The following is a 23,126-nucleotide window of genomic DNA, read 5'->3' on the forward strand; positions in this document are numbered from 1 at the left end:
GTTTTCGTTGTTACGCATTTTCATTATGACGATTGGCGTTAATATCGTCGAAAGCGAGGCGCGCGTTCTCCAGCTGTTATAAACTAGTGTAGCGATATAGGATGAAAGCGTTTTTCTCGTTGCCCGATATTTTAACGACGGGACAAAACGTATCTCGCTGTACATTTGGCAGACTACTAACGCCAGCGTAGACGTATCGTCGTCACGTCTGCACTCGTCTACACTGACAGGTATTGTCTGCGTTCATCGTCCGCCGACAGTCGACAAAAGATGTATCTAGACATTCTACGCTGTTTGAGGGCAACGTCGTTTGTCCAACAGGCGTCGATGAGTCGAAGACGCGATGGAGCAAGCGGGTTATTGAAATATATCTTTGGAGAAACGTGACCATCCTCGACCCTAAAATACAAAGAAAAGACTATATTAATCTTTTTAAATGCTGACTATTAATAGTCATTAATAAGTTAATAATAATAATAAACACCTACTTTGTAGAATGTCCATTTATAGAATTGGATATCATGTAAATATAGATAATTAATTAATACGACGAGGAACAAATTTTGAAAGTGTCATGACATATTGATTAATGTATTTGTCAACGTATTAAAATGTATAGTACGATTAAGAAAAATGAGAGATGACCTTTGTTCGTTATGACACATCCACGATACGGCGATACGTGACTTGCAGTGATTTCGATTTTACTTTCTTTCTTGGCTCAACGTTTTTCTTTTTTTTTTTTTTTTATTATTTAATTTGTACTTTACAATTTATCCACCTGGACATTCGGTAAATTTTTCTAATCTTGACTCAACGTAAAGTAGCAAATGTACCGTGTGACGATCGCACAGCGGGATCGTTGCCTCCCAAAAGATGTGAAAAGCTCATTCTGCCTACATTTGCCCGCGAACGTTCCAATGGAAAAAGAAGATGCATATCTGTCGACAAATGTGAATTGTCTGCGGATCTTCTGTCTAAGAACGGAAGACAGTTGCCGCAGGCGCAGAGCATGTCTTCGGACAATCGTCTGTCAGTGTGGACTTGGCTTTATAATAGACTACGATTACGCTTCTATGAAGAGACGCTTCGTGGACAGTAAGCCTACAGATATATTAGGAGGTAAAGAGCCGCGTCATATTTTTGCTTCAGCTGCCGAATGCGGGGACGCGCCGAAGAAGAAAGGGTTCTTCAAAGGTTTCTGGAAGAGGTCGCGTCATTATTCGCTGGAGAACCAATAGCCCAGGTTAGGCGGTAGGGTGACGGGCCAGCAACGACAGAGACAGGCGCCACGGCAACAGCACCATTATCGACACCACGTCGCTACGAGCGCTTTGACACACAGTGCTTGCTGTTGCATCGTCCAGTAACCTCGGTGCTGCTTCGTGGTAGATGCAGCGACAAGGTTCGCGTTCCTTCGTCCATTTCATCGAGCTTTTATTCCGCCCGATCGGTGGTCTCCGAGTCCAACAAGCTGCGTCAGCCCGTGGGTAAAATCTTTTTGCGTATTAATTACGTTTCTCTGTCCCTCCTTGTTTCTTTTTTCTTAAACACTCTCTGGCTATTCGGCTAAAAGATTTTCTTTCCATTCCTTCCGTTTATCGTTACATCTGGTCGTATGCGGTAATTAGGCTGTTTCGTAAATTATGCTACGAACAGCAAAGGGCGGGTTCTATACGGAAAATAAGCCGAAAATGTAGAATAATGTATTTTGATTTAAAGCCTTGTTTGTCTATTCTGCTTGACGCAATGCGATAAATATAAATCCAAGTAGGAGTATTAGTATGCAGCGAGATCCTTCAAGTCGAAACATAGACAACCTTGCAGAGCTCCTCGTATTTTTAATGCGTCTGTCTTTAATTTCAACGGCAAAGAAACGCTTTTAAACTGTTTCAAGACAATCTGTAGCTTCATAGAATCGAGCAAGAAGAAATTAATTGGATGGAGGATTAGCCAAAATGTGTGTTAGAATTAAGGCCGCATGCGTAATAAATATATTTTAATTAATTAAACTCAAATTCTCCAAAGATCGAATAAATAGAGCTTGTGAAGAACAAAAGAATGGTGTTCTACGTTTTCAACTTATTTTGTCGCATAGAATCGTCACTTGCTTGTTGGTCTTGCCTGTCTCGAGGTCGAGGTTGTACCATCAATTACAAGATAACCTGCAAATGAGATTACGCTACGTTACGTTTTCGTTACCATACTAAATCGTTTCGTTCCTCCCGCACAGCTCGTTTGCTCGTGCGAGCGCGTTGCTCGAAAGCGCGAAGCGGAATAGAAGCAACGAGGCAAAGTGCTGCGCGAATCGTGTCGATTTCGTCACCAGCTGGCGTTGTTCGAATCATTCGAGCGAGTCATGAATCGATTTTTGCTAAATCGAATCTAAATCGAGTTTAAGTCGTGTAAACAACATGAAGTACGCGATATAAAAAAGGATTCGAGCAACGACACAGCGGCAGCAGTTGATCCGTTGACTCGTTCGTTTACTCTATTTATTTCTATTTCCTGAAACGCATAGAAGAAGAAAACCGACACGACACCACTATATAGCAAGATTTTTCAATGGTAAGATGGTTCGAGTTTGCTCGCAAGACGTGTATACGCGCTGAGTTTCGCGTCACGAGCAGCTAAACGTTCAATAGTTTTTCCATTCGAGAGGTAAATCGCAAGCTCTGTACGGCTTAACCTAATTGTTAGATGGATTTCGATTAAACGGAACTTTTACTTTACAGAGGTAACAGCACCGATTAAGTCTTACGACTTATTATTAATGTCATCGGGGGTGGAAGGTTAGATCAGAGTCGATTGGAATGGGCAACTGCTTGATTAGTAAATGCCAAAAAGTACACGGTAGTCGACTTTCTGATTGACGGACTCGATCGATAATCGACGATCATTGCGATTGATCGACGACCGATCGACGAGTTGCGACCGATCGCGTGCATCGGAACACCATAGGCGTTTCTGTCCCATCATCTTCCTTGTGTGTATCCGACACGCCAGCGGGTTTATAGAAGGCGAGCAAATAAACTATAAGTTATCAAGTATTCGAGTACTCGGTTATCTACATACGTGTACTTTAGACGGCGTTTATTACTCGCGTATTATGGCAGAGGCAATAGAGAGAAAGAAGAGAGCGTAGAAAAACGCACGGAGGGACGAATGCGTGCGGAATCATGACCATGTAAAAAGCAATCACATTGTATTTACTATACGTATTTATTGTTATTCGAGCAATTTGTAATTATACCAACGAAACGTTCCCTCTAGTTTCAACGTTACCATATAAATAACTATTTTTATTACGGCAATTCATTACCTGTATCATCATCATCATCGTCATCATCATCATCACCATCATTGTTATCATCCTCGTCGTTATTTATTTCTCATTTTTGTTGTTAAATTGGTACGTATGAAATATGCCGCCCCGCCAAGTAAGATTTCAATCGATATATTTATATCGATTGAATGCTCTGTTTTAATGATTAATTAATATCATTATTCCAAGTTTATGAGAATTATCGGTTGAAAAATTCAGATCAATTTCTTCGGCTATAGCTTCTTTTTCAGTAATTTGCGCATTGGAAGATTGCAAAATGGGATAAAAAGTTGTGTTTAACTTTACCAAATACTAAATGCTCGTTTTCAGCAACTTTCATGCCACTTCTATTTTTAATTTAAGCCCATAAAGATTACAAACTTTCTGGCTATCTAGAAGTAATAATAAACTTTCGGTATATTTGTTATGAATTTTCTTACATGAAGAATTACGGTAAACATACATGATTTATGGAAAATTTTATAATATGTTTGATAATTGACAATAGATCAAAATTAAATGGATGGTATTAGAGCGCCAAATTTGAATTTGAAGAGACATTTCATACGTACCAACTTAATACACATAATTAGTACCAATAACCAGTCTCGTCGCCACAATCGTTGCCACTGTGTTTATTTATATCTTTTCCTCCTTTATTATCATAATTTTTCCCTTTTAGTCGCCTTTCACGGCACGCAGGGATTGCATATCTGGGCCTATCGAGTTCCTGGACCTAAAAGGACTTACTATTGTAATATTAATATTATTATTGCTATTTATTTGAATTATTATCGTAGGGTTGTTGTTACGATCATTGTTATTACCATTGTTAATCCTGAAACGCTATCACCAAAATGATAATGCTTATGCAGAGAACGTTGAAACACGCAAGTGAAACGCAAGAGACGATAAATGCGTTATCGTTACGGAACGATAACCAATGTTATCTAGAACTAGCGGTTGAATTACTTACTTGCTTACTTACACAATTACTATTATCGATAATCCTCTATTTGTATGATATATAGAAGGCGGATTAAGATTATATAGCCAGTAATGTAACAAAATGGTCACGATAATAACGATAACTATCGCGAAAATTACATCTAGTAGAGAATTGGAAAATTCGATATAGGATGTAGCAGACGACATTCTCCTCTCGAATTATCGACAAAGTCGATTCCAATCGGAAAATTGCTTGAATGCCAAAGATTGCCTTCGCAATATATCGCCAACTCGGCCAACGCATACAAACCTATAGAAAATCACATTTCTTGGTATTCGTTCGACTTTCATTTTACTTCGATTCTTTATACAATTTTGTACGAGCCCCTAAGTGCAAATTTTAGTCGATCAATCGAACGAACAATCGTTTCCCTTTCTCTTTCATTTCCTAATTCCTTTTCCTTTTCTCGTTTCAAGCGTCAACCAAACGCAACAACGTAAATTTCTCCATCGTGGTCGTGGTCATGATCGTTGTCGTCGTCGTCGTCTTTCGAAATACACGGAAACAGAATTTCCCTATGAATCATGTTCATCGTGGAAACATGCTTGCACGTCATTTCACTTTGCAGGTTATTTAAAACATATTTTAAATAATCGTATCGTTCGCGGCTTGTTCGATATATCGAATACAGTGGAAGTCGTTGGAACGATTACGAGGGCGATAACACGAGCACGTGACTTAAAAGGACGCTGGAATTTCAAGGAAGAGGAAAGAAGAAATAAGACAGAAGAAAACGAAAGAAAGAAAGAAAATTGGCAAATGTCGCTCGGCCGCAACATAGGTTATGATACTGCTTTTTTTCTCCCTGCGTGATATATTTATTTATTTTAACGCGGTTTTATTACACACTCTATGTATAGTGGCACTTGTAAATAACGATCGCGAATCATAAGGATACGTGACAAAGGAACGTAAGAAGAGAGCAACTGTTCCGCGATCTTTTCGCCGCGAAAAGATCGAGCTAGGACTGTGAGAACGATGGGCATTCGAGATACGCATCGGCCGCGTGCTAGTTGTTGCTACCGCTGCTGTTGCTGCTATTGCTGTTACCGTTGCTACTGTTACTAAGTACTACAGTTACAAAACCCGAGGGCACGCTGGCCGCTTTGTCGCACATTCGTTGACATGCATGCACACCTATCTAATAAGATAACTTAAAAGGTAATCTAATAAAGGTTAATGCTACTTAAACTTAATGCCATTTAAACGAACGTTTGTAAAGCAATCTTCGTCCCAGCGTTGCGCGGTATGCTATATCTCATTTCACGTGCACGCGTGTACGTGTTCAATCACTTTTTTCAACGGTGTCTTCTGTTCTCTTCGTCATCTTCCATCATTTTCTTCTTTTTCGTCTTCTTCTTCTTCTTGTTTGCTTCTGCCCCTGTTCTCTCCCTTTCTCCCCCTTATCTACGATTTCAACAAAACAACCGTTGTTTCCCTCGAACGGATAGTATCGTGAAATAATCACCGCTAGCCGTGGAGACCCCATTTGGAAAGGAGAGAAGCACCGAAATGCCTAAACTTTCTTGACAAATAGCCAAGAACAGATAGAACGAAGAACGAGGGGAAAGATGGATTTCTTCGGAAGAAAGTTTCGAATGTTTCGAAACGAGTCGAAACGAGTCGAGGGATTCATTCGTGTTTCTCGTGTTAAATATGCGTTAAATACGAAGGAAAAATGTGTATGATACTCGTGTAATACAGATCTTGAACATTTTAATCCCGGTAACAGGTGAGACATTTCGAAAGCTAAGTATCGAAATGTTGTCATCCGTATTAACGTTTTTCACATGTGTTCTGAACATGATTGTATTCGAGAAATTCCAATACATCACCGATAGAATAAGAGACGCACACTGTGCACGCTAAAGCCAAGTTACCGAAGTTGCCGGACATGTAATACGATACGATATTCGTGTACGCCATTATCAAATCCACTGTTGTTTAACTAGCCACGATGTTAAGACCGGTTCGTTGGGCGCATCGTTTCTTCTAGTCTTTGTCTCCCTGAATGAAAACGAGCGTGTACAAGTTGGGAAAAAAAAACGGGTCAAAAGCGGAAACAAACTCGGGTAAATAAAATGTGTATGCTTCGCGTAGTTTTAACGATTTGTAGATTACACAGAGTAGATGGACAAAGTCTGTGAAAGGACTAACGCAAATGAGGAGAACATTTTAGTACAAATTCGATAGCTTTATCGTTTCATCGTTGGAAGAACAAGAATTAAAGGTACTAAAAAATGAAAAAAGACGATATGGCAATAAATGAGTAGCGCAAATGCACGAACGCAGGATTACGAATGCACGATTAGGAAAGTCATTCGACGAAATCAAGCGCTCGACGCCTCGGTACTAATATCGACGACATTTCGTGAATTACGATCCAAGTCTTTCCTTCGAATTCCGTATATACGTAACATTTAACCGAGACCATCCGTTCGTTTGTATCTTATATATATATATATATTTATGTATATATATATATATATATATATATATATATATATATATATATATATAGATATAGATATAGATATATCTATATAATTGTTCTCTCCACCGCAAAAGGCTTGCGCCTCTCATTCTGATCTCTCTAGTCGTTATTTATGACAGAAAGAGATTTGGAGAATCATCCAATTATTTACTCTGAGATGCGAATCGAATAAATTTCGCGAGAACGATCTAAAAATAGTAGGCTATAAAGCGTTGATTGATAGAAAATATAAAAGTGTGGCGATCCTGGTCGCTGTAATTAGAAGTAATGTTTTTTAAGATGAAACAAAATCAGTGCGAGTAAGCGAGAGCGATTTTTATGTAAATTTTCTTGATAATTTTGTAAAAAGTTTTATTTAATCTTCTAATCTACCAATAAATTAAATAACGGTTTATAAATTAAGATGAACCGATATTATATATATATATACACACACACATATGCATGTACACGTATACGATATGCAGGTTATTCCATTCTCCGATTTTTTTGAAATAAGAACGTTGAGTAAGATAAACAACATCAAAGGCTTCACGAGTTAGAACACCAAAATAGATATTTTCTTCGATACATAGCTATTTGTTTCCTGCTTTTTTTTTTTAATAAAATCAACAAAATACGGTTGAAGAACTGCGTATTTGCAGGAAATTAATTTTATTAAACAAAAAAAAAAAAAAAAAATAAGCAGAATTTTAGTACTATCGAGTACCATGGTTCGAAAGTAAAAATAACATTGACTCTCTTGTATGCTTGGTGGCTTTGATGCCGTTTATTCGAATAAACGATTTGTTTTTCACGATTGATTTACAGGAACCTCTTCCCTTTCATTTTAGCTCTTCATCCAACTCCTTTAAAAAAATCGGGAAATAATGAAACACGCAGTTTATATGCACTACATGAGGAACCTCTATTCCACGTACAGGTAAGTGTAATTTCCCAATAATTTATGTTGAATAATATCATTTTGAAACGAGAATAAACGCGTCCAGAAACCGAGAACCGGAAGTTACATACGCGTGATTTAATCTTATTCATGGTCGCGGAAGGACGCGGTTTTTATCGTCTATTTATCACCGCGAGATATGCAGTTGTGAGGTATAGAATTCTACGATAATTTCTCTATTTTGAACGTTATTTGAATGAATGAAAACAAAAGGCGTTTCATTACACCGCTTTATACAAATTTATTGTTTCCTTAAACATTATTCGTGTGTCACGATTCTAAAGATTCTTCTTGTCGACATTTGCAAAAAAATCTTAAGAGCAAGTATATCGGCTTTACAAAGTTATATACCTAATTTTAACCAACCAAATGTAGCCCTCTCTTTCTCTCTCTCTCTCTCTCGCTCTCATGCGCACAAGCATCCCAGCGCGCGCGTGCTCGACGCGCACGCAACACCCTCACTCATCCCCCTATCCCACCCGCTTTTGCTTTCTATTTCTGCCTTTCTTGAACCATAAACGTCGACCATCTTCCGGTGTACATATTATTTTTTCAAAAAGTCGAAAGTGGTTTTATCGGCCGTTAAGTTCGATCCAGTTTCGATAAGACACGAAAAATGTAGTATGTATGTATATAATCGTCGCATCGTTGGTCTCGATATAACGAGAACGATTTTTCCATAAAACGAAAGGATCTCAAAATATATATTATATATATGTGTATATATATATATCCTTTTCCAAACAAAAAAGGAAAAGCTAAAAGCATGAGGCGGATGCGAATATTTCAACGACGCCTGGGAGTTACCTTTTTATTACAATTATTACTTCAATGTTTATTCCTTATTTTGTTATCAATAAAAATCGTTACATAGTAGTTTGGGTTGCTGCTTGACACCAGCCGAATCGACAAGCAACCAGTTATAATAATAATAGTAGCAGTAATATTACAGTAATAATAAATGATAGCGGTATCGTGTATTAGATGTGTGTGTGTGTGTGTGTGTGTGTGTGTACATGCGCATCTGTATACGACTGCGGGGGTGTTCCTCTTGGTATAATTTATAGAAGACTGCGCTAGTCGAATGAGAAACGTTTACACGGTCAAGGAGAACTACGTTACTCTTCCGAGTATGTTTTAATATAAATCCAAATTTTTACTTTCATAGATTTGATTTCTTATTAGACCCACGTATCGAACGTAAGAGACTATCTTCGATTATAATCAGTTGTATTAGATAGGGAACACTGATTATATAAAAGAAAAAACTAAAACTAAGATGTAAATGAATAAACGAAGATATAAAAATTATAGAAAATCGAATTATATGTGTATTCTTGTTCCGTGTATAGTTCTACCTTTCAACTTTCGCAATCGTGTTTGTGTTTTGTATGCATGCCACGCGCGCTTGAAAATGTCATATTTATATATTTATATTATCTTGGTGTACATCTTGCGACTCTTTTTCTCGTTCCAGTTCTCACCCCTGTCCCTCGCTTTCTTTCTCTCTCTCTCTTTCTCTCTCTCTCTCTCTCTCTCTCTGTATTTCTTCCTCTTATCGATAAGTGACACATCCCCCGATTTGTTTTATTCTTCTTACACATAGCAATATTAAAGAGAGTAAATAGTTAAAAGGGTTGTATCGATCTGGATGGGGGAGGGAGAGGCCAGCCAGGATTACAATCAATCCACACCTTTTCACCCCCTACCGCACGTTTGCCTGCATCGTCCACACCGTCCTCTCACCGCCACCATTACTGTCAACTGTCTCATCGACTGTAGCTTCACTTCGCTTTTGCCTCTTTTATCATCTCGTTCCATATCTATCATCGGTGTTATACCTCTATTGCGCTCTCTTACACATTTCCAGACACCGCTTCTCTTGTTTCCTCTTCGCGATTCTTCAATCCTTGAAATTGATTTTTTCGTTCATATTCTACCTCCCCCTTTTCCCTTATTATTCTCACTCACACGCTCACTCCTTCTCTTTCTAATTCGTTAGTTACCTCTCGATCATTCGCTTCTTCTTTCACGCCCATTTCTCCATCATCACCTCTTCTTTTATTCCATCAAACTTTCTCTAATGCTTGCACTCTCTCTCTTTCTCTCTCTCTCTTTCACCGTCTCTAACATCCTTTCATTCTCTACAAAAAAGACTGTAAACCTAACACGCAATAGTTTACTATTATTTATTATCATTATTTCTTATACTTAATGCATGCGTCTCGTGTATTTTTGTCTCTCCGTCAACAAATCGACATAATACGATCGTTCGCAAATAAAAGATGTTTCTTCTTTTTCCCCTCGTTTAATTCATCCTAGCTCACTGTATATGTCATTATCACTTCTGAGGTAAATACTTATCTGCTGTTATGGTGCGTATAAATGTAAAACTGCATGGTACTTGCGGTTCATAATTTTTCGTTTTATTATTCAATTGTAAAAAAGCGTTTTTTCCTTTGTCTTCATCGAAGCTTTCGGAATTCCTGTCGTTATAGTACTGACATTATCTCGGTCGTAAATACACAAACGGACATAAAAATTCGAAATATGGATGCTACGATGAAACGAAAACAATGAAAAGACCGCCCTTCATCGATTACAATTTGCGCGATCATTTTCCAAGTAAATGCTTAGGAGCTTTTTTCGGAAGTTATTACGCACACGTGAGCGCGTGCGTCTGTTCCCCGAACGTCGATCGGCCGAATCGAAGAGGAGAGAACGACGACTGGAATATGATAGCTGTGTTGCTGGTGTTGTTGCTGATGTAGTTGTTGCTCTTCATCGAATGTCGCGCGGCAAGCTTGCGGCAGTTCCGGCGCGACTCGTGCGGCATGACGCATTCCATTCGCTGTTCATTAAAATAATCGATCGTATCGTTTAATATTAATATTAGATATTTATGTTGGGTCCCAGAGGTTACTGAAACAAAAAGAAGAGTGGAAAACACCCCGCTGTTAATTTGGTTGTATGAACACAATTAATTAGTTAGTGTGAAGGAAAAGAGAAAGAGTGGGGGAGGAAAGTGAAAAATAAAATCTACTTATTTGCGTTTTTTCGATGCCATATAAATTTTTCAAGCGATAAAATATTAGTGCCAATCTATTCTTTTTTAAATGAGGAAGTCAGTTTTGTAAAAAAGACCCATTTGTCACATATTATGCCCCATCCTCTATATAATTATATATAGCGTCTTTCCCTTTTTTAAATTCAATAGTAATAGTAATGTTTTACATGTGATTAATTTCTATTCTATGTTCTCTATTTAGTTTATAGCCCTCAAACAAAGAACACGCGTTATCTGTTCTTTCGTTGGTAGAAAAGAAATATGTATTTGTCAATGCTTCTCAGTGTGCGCGTACGATCCGAGCACGAGGGACGCGCGCAAATCCGTGATTAGTCATCGTGGCAAACTGATACATCGAGCCAAAGCGGTCGACTGAAATTATGCGAGAGTGACTCACTTATGCATGTGTCATTTCGAACGCGCGTAACGAATATCTTTGAATTTCACCGTTCGTCTCGTTCGGCTGGAAACTTTTTCAAGACTATGTAGCGCGTAGTTCATGCATTGAAAATATACACGTACAGTAGCCATCACGATACAAAGAGATTACGAAATTGGTCAGTAATCGACCGTCAGCGCGTTCGAGCGAACTAACCTATACCTAACAAGATAAGGTCCCGAAACATAAAGTAGTCAGGGTCGCACAAAAGGTATACCGTTAGCTTTGCTTCAATTCTCCTTACCAAAAAATGTGAAAATGCCGCTTATGATTCTGCATGTCAACAATCGGTGCTGCTACTCTATGTTTTAATCTATCACCTCGACATAACCTATATCATGGTAACTACTGTACAGAGACGTGACAAAGGTTTAATATTCGAGTACTAAATATGAGATTATAGTGAAGTGGCGACGAGCGAGGATAGCGATGACTAGTGATATGATCTGGAAAAGTTCCTATCTGTATTGTATATGTACGTGGCGACAAATTCGAACTAGTTCAAACAGGATTCGAAAGTTAAACTCTTGAATGTTTTGATTCAGACTTGAATCTCAATTCGAATTGTTTCAGAGCCCATCGCTACTCGCCGTTATCCTCGCTCCTCGTTGCCCTACTATATTCGAAGCCTAAGGATACATATACTCGAATGATACATACGTACGTATATACCAACCTAATAGCCGCAGGACACAAGGTAGTCCCCGAGTTTTTCAACGACCGATGCGGCTTGCTGTGGCTGTATAGGGTCTTCGTAAAGAGAAACAACTACCGCTTGCGTCGTCTTCATGCAGTGGACGCCGACTTTGCCAAGCTTTGCCCTTATCACTCGATCCGTACCTGACAGGTAAATGTACCTGTTGCCGGCCAAGGTGACACCCGACGACGTCAGAATATCCTGCTCGTCGAATCCCTGGACCAATTTTGTCAACTCTTCTTTACTTACCTATGCACAGAAATTATTTTCATCTTCGTACAAAAGTCGATCCATATTTAAATGATAGACAGTGCATAAGTATAGTTCTTTATTTTGTGTCTCCCCTATACATAATATAACATAAATCCCCTGTACAATGCAATGTAAATACGACTTATATAAATAGAAATTAATATAATTCGATTTTACATAGTTTTGTCGTTCCTGTTATTCATTAAAGTCATATATCAATACTTTTGTGTATATCAGATATAAAAGTGAAGTTTAGCAATCATGACAAAATAGATTAATCGGTGTTCTTGCGATACCACTTGTATCAGATATAGATACATAGAAAACATATCTCTATCTATAATCATTTTTGATAACGACTCGCGTCACCTTGTTACAGAAAAATTGCACTGCGTGATACGCTTTTCTGATGCACGATGACCATCATATAAATGTTAAACCATTATCCTCATAATTCTTAACTATTTTTTCATTTTTTCAACGCGGTTAAAGATTTAGAATTAAAAATATCTTTCCGGTAATTATATGGCAAACAGATGACCGCTATGCGCGCACACGTGTGCGTATGTGTTTGTGTGTGAATAATTAACGAATAAGAGAACAATAAGGGGAGATACATTTAACAATCGTAATCGGATACATTTATCGAACGTCAAGGTCGTCCGAAATTATCTTACATTAAATTGGGCAACGTCCGTAATCCTACCTTGCGCCAAAACCTATCGTAATTTCCACAAAGTATAATTACCGCGAGAAAGGATTCGCGCGCAACTGTGGCCGCACGTCGACGACCTCGTGACATTTTCGTGTTTAAAAATAACTCGAAACGGTAGTTTTGGATTTAAATTCAAAGTATCACTGTTATCTAGAACTCCATGATAATTTGTTAGTTTGTATAAAATGTCATTATTTATAGCAATCTAACCTCGTTTTACCTCATAAATATAATTTAAATTATTTTGCTTTAACTTTTGCATTCGAGCTATTATCTACTCCACTCCGAATCTCTTGAAATATACTCGTGAAAAAATTTAACAAAATTTTGGTAGATGCTCCGAGGGTAAAGTAGATTGTGAAGCATGAAAAGATGAAGCGTAGTGACAGAATGGAAAAACAAGATTCTACGAAAAATTTTGGTCAGGCGCCAAAACGCCCATTTTGAGACTCCAGGTACGATACTGTGGAAGGTTGCTGCCCGGCCGGCATCGCCATTTTGGCATTCGTAGCCGGAAAGTGTGTGTGCGCGCGCGAGGCCACGGTGCAGCTGGCGACCTTTATCTATACGTTTCGCCGTCTTTCTTCGCGTAAAGCCTTTCTTCGAATCCAAGAAAGAACTGCTTTACCTTGTAACCAAACACGCTACGCTTTTGCATTGCATATCTTTCTCAGAAATTAAGACGCAATTTTGCTGTTTCCAAAACATGCATATCCCAAAAATACTTTAATATATTTCCCAGAACTCGAGATTATGTTTGCGAGTGAAAAGTAAAATTATGAAAAAAAGTTAAATGTCTTGTCAATTGATTGACGAAAATGACAAGAGGAAGACCTCAGTATCCTTAGAAAAAGATTCTATGGTTGTATACGTATACGCAAAGAATATCTAGTAAAATTTACATGGGAGGAGGGGGGCTCCTCCCTTGTCGAAGCGAGACAACCTCTTTGTTCCAACTTTCTCAACATTTTTAACCCCCCATCGTTTCATTTTACTATCGCACACGCTAATTCGAGGTCCTTAGATTTACCGACACGATTCACAAGAGCTTTTTAAATGCAACGCGGATGGCGCGTCGATCGACCTCAACTTTTCTAGAACTGTCTCTGATCATTTTTTGTAACATTAAATAATTTTACTTGGGACATTGGTGAAAATAAAGAAAGGAAAGTATATAACAAAAAAACTCTATCACTCGAATATAACAAATCTCCAAGTAACAATTCTCGAAAATTTGAACTGCCTGAATATCCAAATCTCACGTATACAAAACAAAATCTTTATTTCATGTAAACTCTTTGCGTTTTTCAGTCATTTCGGCCGGGTATTGAAAAAACAGAAAGAGACAGAAAAAGCACAAAAGAGATAGATACATCGAAATCGAACATGCACGTAGGCGTCACTGCGTACGTCTTTCGATAACAGAGGATAGCTTCCGAAGAAATGAGTCATCTTCGTAACGAATGCCATCAACGTTAAAATTTTCGTTCGCTTCGGGGCGAATACCAACGTAAGTGACGAGAAATGTAGAAAATGGAACAGCTTCGATAAGGAATAGAAGCCACTACCGACAATAGGAGCCACCATTTCCATGGGTGGCAGCGGCAACGTGCCCGGCAGGCAGCCATGTTAAACTTAGTCGAAAACCATTCAAGTTCGACCAGACAAAATTTTCTCTGGTGAAAATTGCCACACCCTACCCTGTTAGACCACCTTTATAGCCGCACGAAACAAATTTTCTTTCGAAATCTAGCCGGAGATAAATTCATTTGCTTATACAATGGTTAGTTTTTCCCATCGATTCGAGAATTTATGCGATGTATCTACGACGACCGGTCCTCTGCTGCAGACATATTTGGGCGGTGGACGAAATACCTTGGGAAAATTTCCGACAAAAACGAAAATCTCAATTATTGTTGATTGAACGGTAACGAGTTTCAACTATATCCGACAACTTAATCTCGAATATTACTCGATCTAACCGGCGTCGGTAACACGAGGGGATAACCATGCCGGGTCAACACGCGGAACTTCAACGATTTTTCCCATTTATTACACACCCAAGGATACTTATTTCCTCGCTATGGAAAAACAAAATATACCGTTGATTACGTGGCAATATCTTTTTCACGACAAAAACCCTCTCTACACTGATCATGTTATTTCGCGAAATTCATTAAGATTCTACTGGAACGTATTAAACAAGAAACTTATTAGTAGTATATAGTCAATCAATAGGCATAAAACTCTATCACCAGTAAATACATACATTACGTGCTAATCACTAATATATAGCATTCTAGCCCGATATAAAGAAACTGAGAAAAATATTCGATACTGGATCAACTGAGGTGAACGATAACTAAGGAGAAGGGAGAAAAGATGAAAAATACGAAGTGCAAGTTACTGATATGATACGTTTAAATTTCTTTGAAGTATATTGAGTGCGTACTTTCCCTCTTGTCGGCTAGCTAATAATAAGCTTCCGAGGCGTTAGTCGAACGACATACTCACTTCGAAGCCTTCAGACTTTGCCCAAAGGTTGCCATCGTGTCCCGCGATTGCAGCTTTGGTAACACACCTAGACGCGAGCAGCTGCTTGTCAACGTAATCCTGCCAGCTCATTTTTTAACACAAGCGGCTCGACTCAATCGTTCACCACGCCACTAAAGACACAACCCGTCACTGACTGACTCTTCTCACGACTACCTATATGCGCTCAACGCCGGCCACACTTCTCTCTCGCCCCTCCTCTCCTCTCTTCGTGGTTAGCAGCGACCCCTCTCGACCCCTCCAGACTCTCCTCGCCCGATGATCGTGTTCTCCCCACTCTTGCTAACCGGCCGGTAATTGACTACCGAAACCAAACAGTTCTGCCAACCTATAGATTCACCAATCGATATATTCAAATCCTCGATATTCGCAAAATTATATTCTTTCACCGCTTTAATTTTCCTCGTGCATTAGCTCATCGGATATTCGGTTATTTAATTTTAAAACCTTTCATTTAATTTCATTTTATTACTAATCTTTGTCGCGGAGAATGCCCAATATAAAATAACATGAAATACCCTAAATTTCAGTAATCTGACATAAATTATTGTAATATATAATTCAACAATACTATTTGAGGATTAAATTATACATTTTTATTTCATCATTTCTAGTACTTTCATCATTTAAAAGAAAAATTTTCGTTTTTTACTCGAATGTACTATACTATATCCATACATATTATTGTATTCTATCGACTTTTCATACTCTAATCTTACATACTTTTAAATAATTTTTTTTATCAACAGAATAGCAATGGAAGTGCCTTTTAATTGCAAGTTCGTTAATTGGTATTCGCTTTAATAATTTTCACACTTATACATAACAAAGAACATTGTGGCGACCTCTCTGTTTAAAGTATATACATACATATAACTAACTTACGTGCTAAGTATTTATGTAAACGTTATACATACATGAATTTATGATCTCTCGAATTTATAAGAGAGTTTCGACACGTGTTCTGTGGTTTTGATTTTTAATTAATTATGCATAATATGAATTACAAATTTGATATATTTTAATATTGTTATATATATCTGTCTTTCCAAAATGCAAGTATCTTGCCCGAATGATGTGAAAATATATAATCTAAGCGCTGGGAAGTCTCTTCCAGAGGTAAATATTTATTTGTTATATCAAATATCGTTCAATACATTTTAATAGTACTAACTTTTCATCGTTTAATTTTCATCAGTGGTTATCGGAACGTAAAAGACGTAATTTATTGAAGAAAAATGTTGGTAAATAAACTTTTCATAAACCTGTTACCTGTTATATAGTGATAAAATATAAATATTATATGTAAATCACAATATTATTTTGATAGATATTCGGCGTCGAATCGAACTTATCCAAGATTTTGATATGCCTGGTGTTAGCACTTCAATCAAAATATCAAATGATGGACAATATATATTAGCGACAGGTATATATAAGCCACGTGTCAAATGCTTTGATGTAAAGAATCTATCTTTAAAATTTGAAAGATGTTTTGATTCTGAAGTTGCTGCTTTTGACATATTATCAGATGATTATAGCAAAGTATGTAAATGTATTTATATTATTCATATATTATCCATATATTAAATATCCGGTAATTGAATTTATCATTTTATTCTTTACCTTTCAGCTGGTATTTCTACGCTATGACAGAGGCATAGAGTTCCATGTTGCTTATGGGAAATATTATGTAATCAGAGTACCTCGTTTTGGAAGGGATATAAAATATCATTATCCATCTTGTGATCTTTTTGTTGTGGGAGATAGGTCTGGTGCACATTCTTCTCAACACTGTAATCTTTATTTAAGATCTTAAATAGTCAAAATTTACTTTCATTAGCTTGCATTATGTTACAGTAGCGAGATTTACAGAATAAATCTTGAAAGAGGACAATTCTTGCAGTCTTTCTTGACAGAGGCACCATCCATAAATAAATGTGAAATAAATCCTGTACATCATCTTCTTACTGTTGGAACAGAAGAGGGAAAAGTAGAAATGTGGGACTCCCGAGTTAGAAATAAAGTTGGTAGTTTAGACTGTGCTTTACATTGTGTTGGAGAAGATAATAAGTATGATAGTATACTGTAATGCAATCTACTGGCAAAAGTTCTTGATATTTTCACTTATGGTATTTACTTTATTATTATTTAGATTAGAAAAAGTACCTGCGGTTACTAGTTTAAGCTATCAAGGAGGTTTAACACTTGGAGTAGGTACATTGACTGGACAAATATTATTATACGATATTCGTTCCAGTAAACCATTTTTGGTCAAAGATCACATGTATGGGTTGCCTATTAAAAATATTGAATTCCATCGAACAATGGATATGGTTTATTCTATGGATAGTTCTATTGTGAAAATATGGGAAAAAAATAATGTGAGTAAAATTTATGAGTCGGTGGATGAGAAAGGTGAATAATAATTACAAACATCTTTGAATACTTTGAAAAAATGTTTTACAGGGCAAATTGTACACATCCATAGAAGCCCAGCACGATTTTAATGATATATGTGTTATACCAAACACTGGAATGCTTTTAATTGCCAATGAACATACGAAAATGCAAACGTTTTACATTCCTTCCCTTGGCCCAGCTCCCCATTGGTGTAGTTTTCTGGATAATCTGACTGAAGAACTAGAAGAATTAAATTATGATATCATTTATGATGATTATAAATTTGTAACTGAAAAAGAGTTAGAAGAATTAAGCCTTTCGCACTTGAAAGGCACTAATCTTCTTAGAGCTTATATGCATGGTTACTTTATGGATATTCGATTGTATAAGAAAGCAAGAGATGTAATGAAACCATTTGAATTCGAACAATATAAGAAAAAGAAAATTCAGCAAAAGATGGAAGAAACTCGCGGTAGTAGAGTACAGGTATTAAATATTTTATTACTCTATAGCGTTATCTACGGAATATCATATATTTTTCTCCTATATTTATATGTATTTGTAGATTCAAAAAATGCCGAGTGTAAATAAAGAACTTGCATTAAAGTTAATGGATGACGAAACAAATGCGAAGAAAAAGAAAAATATTTCTTCCAATCTTCTAACAGATGAACGTTTCAAACAACTGTTTACTAATCCAGATTTTCAAGTGGACAAAAATTCGGCAGAGTATACGTTGTTAAATCCCGTTATCTCTCAACTTAGTAAGAGTAAAGCAAAGAAGTTAAAAGCCAAGGTTGAGAAAGAAATGGAAGAAGAGATGGAAATTGATCCAATGGGAGATGAACATCATGGTTGTAGAAATATTTGTATATATATATATATGTTGAATTAACTTGATAATGAGACTTATACTTTCAGATAATAGTTCAGATGAAAGCTTTATTCATGATGATAGTAGTTCAGAAGATGAGAAACAATGGGTTAAAGAAATGAAAAATCAATATCGGTTGATAAAAAAGAACGAAAGACAAATGCAAGAGAATGATGAAAGCGTGACAGATAATAACGAACGTATTCAGAATGAACCTCAATTCTATGAAATCAAAGAGAATGTCGAATTTAAAGATGCGAAACCGGTGGCAAAGAAACAAAGCAAGTGCGTATTGTTATATATATAGAGAGTTGAGAAATATCAACACGTAAATCTACTTCTACGAATTTATTTTCGTATCTTTTTTTATTGTTACCATCATTTTGATTAATTGTTTTAGAGCTACTTTGGGAGAGAGATTGAGAAGAAATGAAAATGAGGGTCTTAAAATTTCTAGTTCACGTGGTAACAGAGAAATGACTTTCTCTATTGAGAAGGTACATATATGTTATAAACGTTACACCTGACATATATAATGTATATAACATGTATATTCTTATATCCATATATGTATATTTATTTACAGAAACAGACAAAGCGAAGAAAATTACTGGTGAAGAGACATGAAAAAGAATATAAACATCTATTAAGACCAGCAGGAAATTTATCTAAAAGAAAATATTAATATCTATCATTGTATTTAATTTGTTAAATGTTAGGTAATTCTTTTCTAGAATAAAAAATATTTTTACATCATCTATTATTTTGTTCTAAAACATATATCTTTTCGGATTCCTTTGCTCTATCGATCCATACTAGAAGTTGTCCATACAACGAATAAAATAATTTATTTCGACGCGATGTATATATGGATATCTTGACAGAGGTGAAGTGTCATCTCAAAATAGTGATATAATAAATTTTATACGCTAGGGTGAATCACGCGGAGTATCGATACAAATGTTTTCTTTTCAAGTTCAAAAGTACTGTGCCCGTTTGTCGAGAAAAATGACATTAGTAAGTTTTACATTATATTTCCCATAATTTTTTATTTTTACTAGTTATATACTATTTATTATGAAATATATTTATCATATAATATCGCAACTTTATCGTGGACTATTGCCGAATTTGAATTTTGGAAATTAACACTTAACATACTTGTTTGGCTAGAAACATAAGGTAATTATTTTTCTATATATAGCTAATTACTGCTTATTTTGATTTTGTAGATCTAGTATGTTTACATTCAAATCACTATCTATAGATCTATAATTTAATCTAGATCTATAATTTAATATTTCACATTTACTTCTTACTTTCCATTTTTGATGGATTATAAAATTAATTTTATCTATAACGTAATTATCATTAAAAAGTTCTAATTACATTCTAATTATTATTGTTTATAGGTAAACTCGAATAACGAATCAAAGAATGGGAAAGATCCTCCACAGCAAAATCATGAAGGAACAATTCAGGAATCTACACCATCTGGATTGTCAGACCTGCACATGCAAAGTACAGAAGTAAGACTATTTACCATTTTCCCTTTTAGTACATGTAAGTTACATGTTCTTTTTATTTCACGATAGATTGGTGAAATCACAGAAATGCCAGACTTTGAAATGCTGAATACATCAGCAGTACTTCATTATTGCAAACATAAAATATTAAGACCATATTTGAGATTATTAGGAGTAATGGGCTTAAAGCCAATAAGCAATGATGATTCACAACGATGCACTTGTTATTGTATTTTTGCAAATCTTCATACTTGTCAAGTTATAATATTTATGTGCATTGGATATATACTACAATACATGGCATGTTTTAGGTAATAACACCTAATATAATACTTTTAATATAACTATTATTAAATGTAATTGGTTTTCTAGAAGAGACAGAGGTTTTTGTTATAAAACAATGCCTTTGAAATTTCAATTTGCATCCAATTTGAATAAGGAAGATTCAGAAGAAATTACTTGCTTTGGAAATGTTATATTTAGTTATCTGGTTCCCAGTATTTTACATTTAGTTGCATATATATATACAGTGTATCTGTTCCGAATTAAAGAAAACGAACAGTTACAAAATTTAATGGAACGAGCATTTCTTCTATCTTCTAATTCTGTAAATCGTGGAAATCAAAGGAGACTTGTACGGATATTATGGTTTTTCATAGCATTGAGTCTTGTATGGATAATTATGGCATTAATTACAGTAAATGTGTTAATGGCTCGAGGAAACATTATATTTCAATGGCTAGAAAACAGGTAAGTTGCCTAATGTAATATTAGTATCATTTAAATGATAATTAAAGTTATACATTTTTTCCCATTGAAGCATATTCAATTCAATATATCCTTGAATATTCTATTCATACTGTTAGCATTGTTTTATTCTGTACTTCTTCCAAGTTTATTGTTTGCACAGTCCGTATCAAGTAAAAATAACAATGAAAGTACTTTTAATCGTATGCACATTATGGCATGATATGGTTCAAGGAACAATTATAACCAGTTACTGCTTGCAAGGGCAACTTTTACTGGCGCATCTGTATTTTCTTCGTGGAAAACTACTTCATCATATTTTAGCTCCTATTGATTGGATGAAGGTTTGTAATTTGATTTCTATACAATTGTTTCCTTTAATTCAGATCTATTAGTAGATAAAAAATAAAAAAATAACAATTAGAGAGAAAAAAGAAATAGAACGGAAAAACCAGTATTATTTTTATTTCTTATATTACAGGAGATTAGTGAATTTAAAAAGTTATTGAAATATTTCAATAACGATTTAGGGCCTGCTGTATGCATTTACACAATTGTAAATTTATCATGGGCAGCCGCAGGTACAATTTGGTTACTCAGATATGATAACAGCGACATACAAAATAATTCTGTCACATGGATTGAAATAACAAACGTAGTTCTTTGGATTCTAATATCGATAGTCCCTTTTATCCAGGTACGTTTGTTTCTATATAAGGATCACAGGTGGAAAAGATAATGAGTTTCTTTTTTTGTTATTTATAGAAGAGTACTTTTAAAATTCAATACATTGTCAATCAGTTCCATATTGTTTCTTACAAAACAACATTATAAATTTGACACTTATCTTTAAAAGACTTATTGTCATATATTATGTCTTTGAATTTGTTAGATTCTCTTTTTTTAATTCAGATATTAATATACTTCTTCTCACCATCAAATGGCCTAAAAGTAAGAAAATTGACAAAAATTATTTTTCACATTATATTTTTCCTATGTGCTCTTATGTGAAATAGAATCAGAATAAATAGTTTGATATTTGATAATTATGCATTTCAAATATTGAAAAGTTCAAAGTATAGAAAAGAAAGTTTTAACTGATACTCTATTATTTTTCGACAGGCAGCACGTTTAACAACCGCTTGTTCTATGATTCAAAGCATTGGACACGAAGTGCGTATTCGACCCTTTGTTTATCAAAGTACACCTGGTGAAGATCTTGATACTATACTATTATATACGTCATCTTTGGAAATGTATGCACGACTCTTTAGGGTACCAATTACGGGTAGATACCTTTGTTTATTTCTTACCATAGGCAGTATCTTGATCCTTACACTAGGACAATGTCAGTTTTTCTAATCATTTCCTACACTTTGATAAATAGATTACAGATATTTATCTAATTTTATATTTCTATAAATATGAATTAAAAAATGAAACATAGATAGATAATAATAGTTTAATTTACTAAATATTATAACAAGTACTTTATTTTGGATATTCCATATATTTTTACATATCATGTATATTCTGTAAAGTGATATGCTTTCAAATTCCCTATAAATGTATAAAAGTCAGTGGTCTACTGATAAATTCAATTATACAAAATATCCTTTTTATATATTTTCCATTCTATACTTATAATTAATACTAACAGCTCTTAATTCAGAGTAATGTTTACATGTTTTGCAAAACAAGATTGTTTTATTCAATTCAATTTGGAAATTTACGATAATTGTATAATTTTACAATGAGTTTATGATTTTCTATGTAATAATTTATGTAGATGTGTAATTTTACAATAATTTGATTTGTAATAATATCCTATAGAGATGATTTCGGAGAGTTAAAACTTTAATTTAATTTCTGAATAATTGAAGAATTCGCCTTATAGATCAAGAAATTTCTTTATTGACCACCAATTGGATGATTTTTTAAATTTGCCTATAGCTTAAAAACCAGGAAAAGTATTTAGATAAAACTAATCTTAATTAATTCTTACGTTCTAAACTTTCATTCGAGCCCTTAAAAGTTAAAAAATTTTATGTAGTAGTCGAAAAATTCGGATTTTTTCATTCA

At 35.4% G+C, this 23,126-nt stretch overlaps 4 protein-coding genes across 20 annotated transcripts in view; 3 read left to right on the forward strand and 1 right to left on the reverse strand.

Annotated features, from left to right (window-relative positions):
- The window catches only part of LOC126925223 (dentin sialophosphoprotein-like), a 57,707-nt gene extending 48,269 nt beyond the window's left edge, over positions 1-9,438 (forward strand). For all 12 annotated transcript variants that reach the window (XR_007713844.1, XR_007713846.1, XR_007713845.1 and 9 more), the window contains one exon: positions 1,153-9,438. Coding sequence is in view for 8 of the 12 variants with exons in the window: in XM_050740552.1 (XP_050596509.1) it covers positions 1,153-1,241 (89 nt within the window). In the remaining 4 variants the exon portion in view is untranslated. The remainder of the gene's footprint in view (positions 1-1,152) is intronic.
- On the reverse strand, positions 8,575-15,672 carry LOC126925273 (profilin). Of its 3 annotated transcripts, none has more exons than XM_050740649.1 (3): positions 15,456-15,672; positions 11,942-12,223; positions 8,575-10,693 (listed from the first exon to the last, which is right to left on the reverse strand). In XM_050740649.1, exons 1-2 carry the CDS (start codon positions 15,564-15,566, stop codon positions 11,954-11,956), a joined length of 381 nt encoding a protein of 126 aa, XP_050596606.1. In that variant the 5' UTR covers positions 15,567-15,672; the 3' UTR covers positions 8,575-10,693; positions 11,942-11,953. The 3 variants fall into 3 exon arrangements, with proteins under 3 accessions (XP_050596606.1, XP_050596605.1, XP_050596604.1); XM_050740648.1 differs by having other exon boundaries at positions 11,938-12,223; XM_050740647.1 differs by having other exon boundaries at positions 11,954-12,223; positions 15,456-15,668.
- A 608-nt stretch (positions 15,673-16,280) lies between these two features.
- Positions 16,281-19,527, forward strand: LOC126925231 (nucleolar protein 10). The gene is made up of 11 exons (XM_050740574.1): positions 16,281-16,613; positions 16,693-16,738; positions 16,825-17,039; positions 17,128-17,264; positions 17,355-17,567; positions 17,650-17,878; positions 17,964-18,383; positions 18,463-18,751; positions 18,819-19,056; positions 19,172-19,268; positions 19,358-19,527. Exons 1-11 carry the CDS (start codon positions 16,548-16,550, stop codon positions 19,454-19,456), a joined length of 2,049 nt encoding a protein of 682 aa, XP_050596531.1. The 5' UTR covers positions 16,281-16,547; the 3' UTR covers positions 19,457-19,527.
- A 65-nt stretch (positions 19,528-19,592) lies between these two features.
- On the forward strand, positions 19,593-22,486 carry LOC126925242 (uncharacterized). Of its 4 annotated transcripts, none has more exons than XM_050740595.1 (7): positions 19,593-19,788; positions 20,184-20,300; positions 20,367-20,608; positions 20,670-21,047; positions 21,208-21,388; positions 21,526-21,741; positions 22,167-22,486. In XM_050740595.1, the coding sequence occupies exons 1-7, from the start codon at positions 19,732-19,734 to the stop codon at positions 22,404-22,406; spliced, it is 1,431 nt and encodes a 476-aa protein (XP_050596552.1). In that variant the 5' UTR covers positions 19,593-19,731; the 3' UTR covers positions 22,407-22,486. The 4 variants fall into 4 exon arrangements, with proteins under 4 accessions (XP_050596552.1, XP_050596553.1, XP_050596555.1 ...); XM_050740596.1 differs by having other exon boundaries at positions 20,184-20,292; XM_050740598.1 differs by lacking the exon at positions 19,593-19,788 and adding an exon at positions 19,799-19,953.
- Positions 22,487-23,126: the final 640 nt, after the last annotated feature.

This window comes from Bombus affinis, chromosome 16 (assembly GCF_024516045.1).
Source record: "Bombus affinis isolate iyBomAffi1 chromosome 16, iyBomAffi1.2, whole genome shotgun sequence".
Taxonomy (NCBI): domain Eukaryota; kingdom Metazoa; phylum Arthropoda; class Insecta; order Hymenoptera; family Apidae; genus Bombus; species Bombus affinis.

What these genes read in the sequence shown, in the direction of transcription:
- LOC126925273 (XM_050740649.1), bottom strand. Translation starts at nt 15,566, where the DNA reads ATGAGCTGGCAGGATTACGTTGACAAGCAGCTGCTCGCGTCTAGGTGT. An exon ending in CAAAGTCTGAAGGCTTCGAA is followed by an intron (nt 12,224 to 15,455) that starts GTGAGTATGTCG and finishes TTCTGTGCATAG; the next exon opens with GTAAGTAAAGAAGAGTTGAC.
- LOC126925231 (XM_050740574.1), top strand. Translation starts at nt 16,548, where the DNA reads ATGCAAGTATCTTGCCCGAATGATGTGAAAATATATAATCTAAGCGCT. An exon ending in TATCAGATGATTATAGCAAA is followed by an intron (nt 17,040 to 17,127) that starts GTATGTAAATGT and finishes TTTACCTTTCAG; the next exon opens with CTGGTATTTCTACGCTATGA. An exon ending in TGACTTTCTCTATTGAGAAG is followed by an intron (nt 19,269 to 19,357) that starts GTACATATATGT and finishes ATTTATTTACAG; the next exon opens with AAACAGACAAAGCGAAGAAA.
- LOC126925242 (XM_050740595.1), top strand. Translation starts at nt 19,732, where the DNA reads ATGTTTTCTTTTCAAGTTCAAAAGTACTGTGCCCGTTTGTCGAGAAAA. An exon ending in TGCACATGCAAAGTACAGAA is followed by an intron (nt 20,301 to 20,366) that starts GTAAGACTATTT and finishes ATTTCACGATAG; the next exon opens with ATTGGTGAAATCACAGAAAT. An exon ending in CGATAGTCCCTTTTATCCAG is followed by an intron (nt 21,742 to 22,166) that starts GTACGTTTGTTT and finishes ATTTTTCGACAG; the next exon opens with GCAGCACGTTTAACAACCGC.